Raw genomic sequence first — 11,689 nt, forward strand, 5'->3', positions numbered from 1 at the left:
CGACACAGAACACAAAACACCCACAGTCTAAATAGAGACACACATGATCACAAATGCAGAACACCTGTGACAAGTGACCTTAGGAAGGGGAGGACCTACAGGGAAGATAAGAGGTGAAACCCAAGGCGGGCCTTTCCATGACACAAAGATGTTAAAGAAAGTCAATAAAACTTTAGAAAAAAGACAACTTTGAAAACCCCTTTTTTTATTTCAAGACTTAAATAGTTTTTCGATCATTTGCTTAAGTGGGATTTCTGTCAAACCAAGTTCTGTTGCTGCTTGATGCTTCTGTAGTGAAAGCTGAATCACTAAACTTGTTCAAATGTTTCCAATCTTTTCACTTCAAAGCTCTTCAGTCCTGGATCTGATTTCCCACGTCTTCCTCTCCTTTCAGGCCTCATCTTCAGCTTCCAGAGGTTTCTGGGACTGAAGGTTCTGAGTCCACAGGCTGGTTGTGGTTTTGGTCCTCGTCTTCGTCGGTCTCATTGGTGGACAGACACCATAGCAGCGCTGAGATTGTGTCATTGAAAGTCAGCTGGATCTCACTGATGATTCCTAATGATTTCAGGCAGAGATACAAAGTAGACTCTTTTCAGACCTTAAACCCCATTTTTGGAAGGAAAACCAATGAATCTTTGTGTTTTTAAAGGTTTCTGTCAGTTGGTGTATTCCAAGGTGATGACAAAGACTTCCTGACATCACAGGACTTTAATCTGTGTTCGGGATAGACTTTTGGTTTTCTTTGAAACTGATGAAACAACAACGTCTGATATCTTTTCATTACACAACATTAAAACAGAATCATGTTGAAACATGAAAAAGTCTTTGTGCTTCAGAAAAACAATAGAAACTTGTTTTAAAAATGTTTCTGATGCCCTAAACGTTGGAAAAAGGTTTATTGGAAAACATTTTGTAGCCACTCAGATTTTTTTTCCAAATGCAGAGTTCTGCAGGAATGTTATTCTAGAACTAAGGGTTTAAATCCCAGATGGCCTCATTTTCTTTTTGTCTGTTGAGTGTCTGTCTGTGTTTTTGCTGGTATTAAGAAGAAAAAAATCTTTGTTATTGTATTTTTTAAATCTTTTTAAACCTGGCTGTCAATATTTTTATGGATTGAATGATAAACATCTGGGTCTATAAATGCTGTTGGATTTTGACAACTGCATCCTCCTGGAACTACCTGGCTTGAACCTGATGCTGTATAATAAGCTAACAGGTCTGGATCTGCAACATCCACCTGGAACTAACAGGTCTGGATCTGCAACATCCACCTGGAACTAACAGGTCTGGATCTGCAACATCCTCCTGGAACTAACAGGTCTGGATCTGCAACATCCTCCTGGAACTAATAGGTCTGGATCTGCAACATCCACCTGGAACTAACAGGTCTGGACCTGCCTTTCATTCTGAGGTCTGTACTCTTCACTTCTGATAAGTGTTTTCATTTGTGAATGATGGCATTACTTATTTCATTTATAGGCCTATTGGTCTTTTGGGATCTTGGGATGAGCCGTTTTTTCTGGGCCTATAGCAGGGGAACTGAAAATCCCCCAGATCTATTTGCTACCAGTTCACATGCTCTGTAGCTTTTCTGAGTTCAGAACTGTCACTGACTCTGTTGGATTCTGGTATAAACTTGATGCCAGCTTTGCCCAGAGACCTGACAAACTTCAGTGGATCCTTGCTCTGTATAATGATGTCACTTGTTCTCTCAGTGGAGGACTCTGTCTTACTTCTCCATGTCAAAGAACTGATTCAAAACTGATTTTTCCACTGATTGGTCTGGTTTTGAACAGCTCAGGAATAAGTGTCCTTCTGTTATAAAAAAGGCCAAATCAGAATACTTTTTAGTCCGTCACTAATGAGAACCTTAACTACCCACAGAAATTCTGGAAAGTGATTAAGTCTATCTCTGGGTCTGAAATGACTCAACCCCTTCCTCAAGCATTTTTTATCATCAGGTTCCTGGTTTAATTCTGCAGGAATGTCCTCAACAAACTCTTGCACAGAATCCCCCATGTTTTCTGGGAACCCATTTAACTTTGTATCTTTTACTGTGCATGAAGTGCATGAGGCTTTAAAGGCATTGGATCACAGAAAACCTCCTGCCAGACTCAATGGAGCCTTACTTTTTGAAACTGGCAGCAGATTTTATTGCAGAACCACTTACAATTCATTTTAATCTTTCAATCAAAAGTAAAGAAATTCCATCAGTTTGGAAATCAGCTTTTGTTTTGCCTTTATTAAAAATGAGATGATCCATCCGTGCTGATATCAAATGTATGTGTTTATCCAAAATTCTGGAATCTATAGTCTGTGACCTGTTGAAAGAGTTCTTTTACTCTAAAAAGATTGTTTCTAAATTTCGATTGGGAACCTTACCATAATGATTAACAACCAGTAAACTTGTTGCTTTATGCTGCTTCATGGTCTTACCCCCCCTCCCCTCCTATTATCACCCCCTACCCCCCCTCTCTCTAACGTCCCTCTCTCTTCTTCCCCTCTTTCCTTTTCCGTCCGGTCCAACACCAAAGATTTTCAGACATGATTGAAATTAATAAAGTTTGGCCTCAATTACAAAAGGGGTTTATTCAGACATACCTTTGGTTTGTCTGAAGATTAATAACCCCTTTTGTTAAAGTAAAATATGTCCAACACAAGAGGCCCTCAGCTCTCATCTGTCTGCCCAGCTGTTGGACAGGACAAGTTAAAAAATAAAAAATAAAAATAAATAAATTTCGATTGGGTTTTAGACAAAAGCCCAGTACCAACAACCACTACTATAAAGGTGATAAATGACATCATTATGACACTTGATGAAAATCTGTACTGTGCATCACTTATAATAGATTTGTCGAAAGTTTATGACACCATTGACCATGCTATTTTAAAAAGCAGATTACTCAGCTTTAGATTGTCAGAGCATGCGGTTACAGGGTTCTTAAATTACCTGAACAACAGGACCCAATGCTTTAAACATGAAGGTCTCTGTTCTATAATTGTTACTGTCCATAGGGGGGTGCCACAGGCTTAGGCGATTGAAACCCTGCAGAAACCTGTTGTTGCTGTCCAGCATTCACTTATTCAGTTAAAATTAGTTCTCAATGCTGACAATTTTAAGCAAATGTTGTTTTTAAACTCAAAGAAGGTCCCTGGAACAATTCCAATGGTGTCCACCTTGGATGGAAAAGTCATAGAGTTGTTTCACGAATACAAGTACTTGGGTGTCTGGACTGATGACTCTCTCACCTTTAAACCTCACATTGAAAACTCAATCCCTTCAGACGGGTTGGATTTTCTACCATTCTGGAGTTGCTCAAGGTGCGAGGCAGCTGTCTGGTGGGGGCTTACTCTCCAGCCCCCGCTCAACCATGAGGACTTTAATGCCCATGTGGGGAACAACAGTGGCGCCCAGAAGGATGTGATGTGAATGGCCTCCCTGCTCTGAACCAGAGCTGCATTCTCTTGTTGGACCTCGTCATGGTTTGTCCGTGAACAGACACCATGTTTGACCCCAAAGGTGTTCAGGTCTGTTGTGTCCGCATAGAGACAAGGATCATGTGGCGTTGCTGCTCAAAACTTCTTTATTTTTCCCCAACCCCCCCAACATCTTTATCTCAACCTTTGCAGTCAAAGAGCTTCAGCTCTTAAAGGTGCAGTAACTCACTACTTATTAACGTTGCTTTAACCGCAACCAACACAACATTAATCTGAACACTTTCAGACATAACATTCCTTCCCCCCCCTTCACTGGAACGGAACCTCCAACTCTCCCACCCCAATGTCTCCATCACCCAGTCACATAGTCTCTGTGCCAGATAGGTGGGCTTCTTATCCTCTGTGGCCGTGCTGGCTGAACTTCCGCTTTAGGCCTGAGTGGCACACCTCCGAGCCCGGTTGGTCCCCGGCCTGGCTGGCCAAACCAAGGTTGCTGTAGATGACGGAGATGACATAGGTGTTTTCGGGGCTGGGACTTTGTGCAGACGGTTTGAGTGCCACCGTGTCACAGGTGACCAACGTAGGTGCCATCTGGCTAAAATGGGTCAAAGTGGGAGTAGAGGTGAGCTGCTGTTTTATGACACGCACAGCCTCGTTGCAGGCTGGGGTGCAGTCCCAGCATGTGCCCTTCCGAAGCAAGCCACACAAAGGAGCTGTCTAGTCGGAGAAATGTGGGATGAATCGAAGGTAGTAGGCGGCCATCCCCAAGAAAGAGAACAGCTGGGCTGGTGACTGAGGATGTGGCAAAGACAGAATGGCCTCCGTGTGAGACAAAATGGGCGCTATTCCTGCCTGTGAGAGCCTGAAACCCAAAAACTAAACCTCCGTAACACCAAACACGCACTTCCCAGCATTTAGTTTCACGCCATGCTGTTTGAAACGTTGACAAACTTGCACCAGATGAGCGTCATGCAGTGCCATGGTGGGTGCGTGTACGACCACATCATCCAGATAGATGGAGACATCCGGCCTACCTGCCAGGATGAGCGACATAATCTACTGAAAACAGCTTGAAGCTGAGGAAAGACCAAAAGCCATGCGTTTAAATCTGAACACCCCCACATGTGTAACAAAAGCTGTGAGGTACATCCTAACAGGTGCAAGGGGAACCTGCAGGTAGCCATTTCGCAAGTCCATCTTACTATAGACAGTGGAACCATGAAAATGACTGGCGAGCTCCTCAGCTGAAGGCAAAGAGTACTTATCAGGAATTATGGCTTTGTTCACATCTGACGAGTCAACACAAAGACGCAGACCGCCCCCTTTTTTCCTTGCTACCACCAAATTAGACATCCACGGTGAGGCGTCAACCGGTTCGATAACATCCTCTTCCACTAGGTGACCCAGCTCAGCCTCAACTTTATTGCGCAGGGCCAGAGGAATGCACCTCAGTGGTTGGATAACTGAGTGTACAGACGAGTCAACAGTGGGCTGGTGCACAAAGGCAGACATGCGACCGAGCCCTGTGAAGAGTTGGGGGTAGCGATCTGGCCAGGACGAGACGACCTGCAGGACACAAGTGCCACTAGAATCCATCACCGAAAACCCGAGAGCAATGAACAAATATAGGCCCATGATGTTAGCCCCTCCCTGAGTGATACAGAACTCTGCATCCGGAGCACAATGTTGATTGTAAGTAACAGGGAGACGAACAACGCCCAGAGTGGAGATAGGAAAATGGCCATAACCAGATAGATTCCGAACTGTAGCTTCCAGACGCACACGGCTGAAGAAACGATCATATGTGGATTTATTTAAAATTGACACCTTAGCACCTGTATCTACGAGCAGTGGAATTTGGGCTGTGCCCACACGACAGGTGCAAAGCTTGAAAGCTGGATGTGAGCTCTGCACTGAATTAATGGGAATGGTGGAAGGGCCAGCGCGCGTCGGAGAAGAGCGACAGCAGGGTGCAAAATGGTTCAGCTTGTTATAGTTACGGCAGCGTTTCCCGTTTGCAGGACATGACTGGTCTCTAGCAGAGTGTTGATTGGAGCCAAAGTTGTTACAACGCCAGGACCCATTCATTCTGGGTCTGCCGTCAACCTTCTGGTACGGTAGATCATCAGAAACTTCTGTGGGCAGTGTCACAGTTTGCGTCGGTGATGATGACGTCACAGGTGGGTCTGCAGCGCGGGCGAATCAGTACGCCTCCAACAGGGCAGATTCCAACTGTCTCCCGATCACTAAAGCATCTGCTAATGTCATGGAGTCAGATTCCAGTAACAGCCTGTCCCTCAGCTGAAGACTGTTTTTTAAATAACTATTCAACTATGAGTCCATCCTCTAATGTCCCAAAATCGCAGAGTTTTGCCAGCTCACGTCTCGCCAATACAAAATGTGCGACTGTCTCACCTGGCTGCTGACAGCGCTGCCGAAACTCAAAACGACTCATCCGACGGCTCCTACCCGAACAAAAATAGAACTTAAGTGCGGCCTTGGCCGTAGCGTACTTATCATCTGATAAGGTGAGCGTTGCAAAGATTTGTTGTCCCTCCTGTCCAAGGCAATGGCGGAGAAGCGCACATTTCCGCACTTCGGCCAGATCCATGTGGCCCAAAGCCAGCAAATAGTCCTTGAATGACGCCAGCCATCAGTCCCACGGAACCACGAGACCCCTGGCACGGTAAGAAAGGCGCCGGCAGAGGCGAAGTGAATTCAGACATCCACGTTTGCCAAATGTGTCTCAGCGACCTCTGTGAGAAGAGCTTCAGCCAGGGCAGCCACCATACAGTAAGGCTCTCTGGACCCCGTACTCCCAGAGCGCCCTCCACAGGACACCAGAGGGGACACGGCTGAATGTTTTCTCCAGATGCACCAAATACATATCGACTGGATGAGTGAACTTCCCCAAAACCCTTTATAACCCTGCAGAGACTGTAGAGCTGGTCCACTGTTTCACGACAAGGACAGAAACCGCACCGTTGCTCCTGGATCTGAGGTTCGACTATCAAATGAATTCTCTTCTCCAGAACCCTGGCATAGACTTTCCCAGGGAGGCTGAGGAGTGTGATTCCCCGGTGGTTGGAACACACCCTCCAGCCTCCCTTCTGGAAAAGGGATGTGTCAGCCAGGACACTCCCACAGAATCCAGAGACTTGAGGTACTCGGGTAAGAGCTTAATCTAACCCCCCCACCTTGAAACTCAGAAGCTCTTTTACTGCCTTTTACTACCATTTAGTAAATTGGTTCTTCCTGTGTCCACCAGCTCATCACCTGCAGAGGGTTTGTGACTCTCCGGATGCCTCTGGAGCCTGAAGTTTTCCCACACCCGACAACAGAAGGGCGTCAGCTTCTGCTGGTGGATGCCAAGGGCATGGCCATTGGACTTGTTGCTGAACCTGGGGAGCAAACACTGGAACTGTAGGAGGATGGTGTTCTGGCTTTGGCATGACCTATCATTTGTTGTGTTAGGGTTTATGCCTTTCTGGGTCTTTTAACAATGGTATTTTTATTATTAAATATTTGTGTTTTTGTACATAACCTGTCTCAGCTTTCGGTGTGGGAGAGGCCTGAATTCAGTTTAGTTTTAGTTTTCTGGTGGCTCCGCTTTACAGCAAGTAAAGGGGAAATCATAATGCAGCAATTGAACCTCAGGATGCAAAGAACTGGAATTGAAAAAGAACAGGTGTATTCAGGAGGAAGTGGCCTCCACACAACCTTGGCTGAAGCTTCCTTTTGATGGCCGGTACCTGACAGCTCCCTCTGGAGTCCTACAAGCCAGCCAGACTCGGTTGGACTCCTTCAGCTTGATGGCATCCATCAGGTCCAGTGTCCACCACCGACTATGGCAATTGCCACTGCAACAGGAACCAGAGACCTCACAACCACAGCTCTGAACAGCAGCAGAGAATATAGATGGAGAACATGGTCGACTCTGACTTAATGTCTCCAGCCTCCCTTGGTGATTGTTTAATGTTCTCCTGAATGTGGGGGGGGGGGAGACCTCCCTGACAGACAGGTCAGCCAGAGACGCCATTCATTCCTAGTGGTTCCCTACATCAGCATGTGTGTGTGTGTGGTTGTGTGTGTACAAGTGTGTGTGTGTGTGTGTGTGTGTGTGTGTGTGTGTGTGTGTGTGTGTACTAGTGTGTGTGTGTGTGTACTAGTGTGTACTAGTGTGTGTGTGGTTGTGTAACGGGGTGAAATTTTATTTTGCTTGTTTTTTTATCATGAGGCCCCTGAAGGGGCCACCTAATTATTGGACACAGGTGTGCACTGGGGACGTGCCCATGAGACTGCATTTAAAAACAGTAGGACATGAGGCAGAGGGGGGGCTGAGCAAGGAGGCTCTGAAGGAGCAACTCTGGAGAGAGGCTCGGAAAGAGCCGCTCCAAAGGAGCAGGCTCTGGACAGCAGCAACACAAGAGCAGCAGCTCCCTACAATGAGGAGACGGCGGGGGGGTGCGGCTTCCACCTGTTGGTTACGTGGACGAGTGGAGCCACCGGAGCAGCGCCGGGCCAACAGCAAAATACCGCGCTTGGAGTGAGGCATCTCCGGGTGGAGTGGCGCTGGAAGACGTCCAGAAGGAGACGCCCTGTGGATGGAAGAGCGCTGATCGGCATCGGAGGAGCAGTTGAGCCAGGGGCCAGACAGTGTTCAGAGGGGGAAGCGACGTTGGAACGCAGAGGGGTGTGGTTGTGACCCGCCCCTCTTCGAGCTAAGTACCCCTCCGCTGTTTTATCTGTTTTTTAACCCAAGAAAGACTTTTTGTATAGCCGCCAGAGCCACATTTTAGCAAATTACATGCTATTTATTGTTTTTACTAATTGTGTGTGTTTTTAGTGGGTTTTTATTGAGCCTGGTGTTTTAGCTTTTTTATGGATCTCTTGGGTTTTTCTGTTTTAATTTATAGACAGAGTCTCCTGGCTCCAACGGATGGACATAGCAACAGACTCCTCCAATATTGCCCCCCTCAAATAAACTTTTTATGTGCTCCCTGTTGAACTGTGGTCCTGGGTGTCCTGTCTCCACACAAATCCAAATCTAAGAATTCTGCGAGGCTACAAAATTGGCGTTGTCGGCAGGATTTGGATTCTTGTGTGGAGTCGGAACCCGGACATTTGAAGACTATAGTGCTCAACCCCATCAAAAGAAAAATGATGATGTGCTTGCTCCCTGGCGCACCTTGGGTGCCAAAATTTGGTGGGTTCAATAGCAAACATGAATATGGTGTTTGGGAAGTACTGTAGGATCTGATGCCATTTGTGGTGGCAAACAGTGCAATAGGAGACAGGTGTTCTACCAGGAGAGTCTGGGCCAGTTGTGGCAGCCCAGGTATGAAGCACCCAGAAAGAACCATCCCTGCTTGGCAGAAAAAGAGAGCACCCCTATTCTGAGTCTGAAAGAGCCATTTTTACTGCCAACGGAGTAGAACCTGTGAAGCCTGCCTAATAGGTCATGAGCCTCAGTGTACTGAGGTAACGTGAAGTGCAGTAGATGGGTGTAATTGTCCCGCAGTAATTCATGTTGTTTATGGGCCAAATTTTGTAAACCTCCTCCAGTGGTCTGGAGTGTGGGTGAAATAGGCAAGGTTCCTAGGCAGTTGGGTTTTCCCCCCTGAGCTGGAATTGTGATTCCCCTTTCAGTGGCCTGAAGTGTGGGTTCCAAATTCAAACCAGCCAGAGTGGTAAGGGGTTGCCTTTTAAACTGGAAGAGGCTATAGGGGTGCTAACGTGTCCATGGCCACTCGGCGTTGAAGGGATTTTTTGATTCCCTGGTGGCCTGGAATGTGGGATGCTTTGCTGACATTCTCCTGTTTGTTATGGCAGGGACTGCCAATGTTTCACTGTGGGTGGATGTAACGGGGTGAAATTTTATTTTGCTTGGTTTTTTATCCTGAGGCCCCTGAAGGGGCCACCTAATTATTGGACACAGGTGTGCACTGGGGACGTGCCCATGAGACTGCATTTAAAAACAGTAGGACATGAGGCAGAGGGGGGGCTGAGCAAGGAGGCTCTGAAGGAGCAACTCTGGAGAGAGGCTCGGAAAGAGCCGCTCCAAAGGAACAGGCTCTGGACAGCAGCAACACAAGAGCAGCAGCTCCCTACAGTGAGGAGACGGCGTGGGGGCGCGGCTTCCACCTGTTGGTTACGTGGACGAGTGGAGCCACCGGAGCAGCGCTGGGCCAACAGCAAAATACCGCGCTTGGAGTGAGGCATCTCCGGGTGGAGTGGCGCTGGAAGACGTCCAGAAGGAGACGCCCTGTGGATGGAAGAGCGCTGATCGGCATCGGAGGAGCAGTTGAGCCAGGGGCCAGACAGTGTTCAGAGGGGGAAGCGACGTTGGAATGCAGAGGGGTGTGGTTGTGACCCGCCCCTCTTCGAGCTAAGTACCCCTCTGCTGTTTTATCTGTTTTTTAACCCAAGAAATACTTTTTGGATAGCCGCCAGAGCCACATTTTAGCAAATTACATGCTATTTATTGTTTTTACTAATTGTGTGTGTTTTTAGTGGGTTTTATTGAATCTAAGAATTCTGCGAGGCTACAGTTGTCTTTCTTGAAAGACGTCTCTGTTGACCTCCTTATTGTTCTGGAGCTGTTGAGCTGCCGTCTCTTGTGATTGGTCGGCATCTGCATCATCCAGACGTGACATTGGTGTTGCCGTCACCTTCCTTGTGGGAGGGGTTTAACCCCTTACATCTATAGGGATGCTCATAAACTGGTAGAAATGTTTCAACATGTATTTGTGTTCAGTCTAAGAATTCATAGCACTCCTGATTTGGTTGAAGTTTTTATTTTCCAAATCATACAGACTAGATGAGCACAAACAGTGATTTGACATGAACTGAAGGGCTTTTTCCAGCGTCCACACCAACAAGATTTACTGATAGAATGCCATTTCCAGAAGAGATGATGAGGACAACAGAAACATTGGATTCCAGTGACAATAACAGGAAAACCACATTGATTTCTGTTCTCATCAAGAAGCTGAACCCACACAGGTTGTTGTTTCACCATCTAGCCCTCTAGAACCGGTTAGGAACTTACTAAGGATCTTTGATTAACATGAACCCAAGTGCATCAACTTCGGTTCCTGACCTGCCCTGAACTCCAAAACACATTCCAGAGCCAACATCTACTTTTGTCGGCGGCATTGAAAGTTTTCCATTTGTCATAACAGCCTCAAAAGTGTTTCCCTTTGTTGTTTTGAATTTAATGCCACCCAGATATTCTCCATTATTGTTGGGCCAAAGAGTGAGTACGGAAAAATATTCATCTCCCTCAAAATCGAAAGAGAGCATTTTATCACTGGCTCCCTTTGATGTCCCAAATGTCTCTTTAACATCGTCAGACATCAGGACCGTTATAGATCTCACTTGGGTTGGTCCGACACAGACATCCAGCTTTTTAAGCAGAGCTCCAGTTTTTGCACCAATAAAATTAAATGGACTTCCTCCATGACCGCCAACAATGCTAATTGGTGACATGTATGACATGTTGTCGTTTATTTGAAGCAAAACGTCTGAAACAGAAAAAAATGCCCTTTTTTAGAATGACAGTTAATGAACCAAATGACTTTTCCAAACTTGATCCATTTGACAAACCTGAATTTGTTACAAAAGGAGCAAAAGTTTCTTCCCTTAGACTTCTGGGAGATGTTGTTTCCTCTGAAGACGGTCTGGAGCAGGACCAGACTGAAAAAGATTAGAAAATCCAACAATCTTAACCAACTCCTAGCCTAAAACACACCAAGATCCTAACATTTGTCTGTAGAAAATACACAAAAACCAAGAACTTTCTAAAGAACTAAAACAGGACAAAGACCACAGCATCATTTGAAAGAAATGGAGACATTCTAGAAGAACGTTTGATGAAAACATCAAATGAATGAAAGCAGGACATCAAGAAAACTCACCAGAGCAGCTGAAGCTGAAGTTCTGCTGGTTGAGGCTGAGTCTCTTCCTTAAATCAGACTCAAAGTGGGCGGGGCTCACATAGAACTTTGTTCCATGTCTGTAGGGAACGCCTTCATCTCATGACAGCCAAGAACATTTCATCACATATTAAGAGACAGTTGGAGGCAAATGGGGCAGAGTTTGAGTTTTTTTTATCTTTACAACTGTCAAGATATTAGGTCCATTCTTTAAAACCAGTTTTTGTTTTTCTCAGTAAAACAAAAACTTGTTTAGACTCCAAACTGTTTTATGTTGTGCAATCAAAAATCCAGAGGTTGCAATGGGCACGTGC

At 46.0% G+C, this 11,689-nt stretch overlaps 1 protein-coding gene across 1 annotated transcript; it reads right to left on the minus strand.

Moving 5' to 3' along the window:
- Window positions 1–10,219: 10,219 nt before the first annotated feature.
- Window positions 10,220–11,297, minus strand: LOC110014038 (aerolysin-like protein). Its single transcript, XM_023949312.2, has 2 exons — window positions 11,047–11,297; window positions 10,220–10,964 (listed from the first exon to the last, which is right to left on the minus strand). The coding sequence occupies exon 2, from the start codon at window positions 10,936–10,938 to the stop codon at window positions 10,489–10,491; it is 450 nt and encodes a 149-aa protein (XP_023805080.1). The 5' UTR covers window positions 10,939–10,964; window positions 11,047–11,297; the 3' UTR covers window positions 10,220–10,488.
- Window positions 11,298–11,689: the final 392 nt, after the last annotated feature.

This window comes from Oryzias latipes, chromosome 19 (genome assembly GCF_053564925.1).
Source record: "Oryzias latipes strain Hd-rR chromosome 19, Olatipes_Hd-rR_3.1".
Classification (NCBI taxonomy): Eukaryota; Metazoa; Chordata; class Actinopteri; order Beloniformes; family Adrianichthyidae; genus Oryzias; species Oryzias latipes.

Coding starts and splice junctions, on each gene's coding strand:
- LOC110014038 (XM_023949312.2), bottom strand. CDS start 10,938: ATGTCATACATGTCACCAATTAGCATTGTTGGCGGTCATGGAGGAAGT.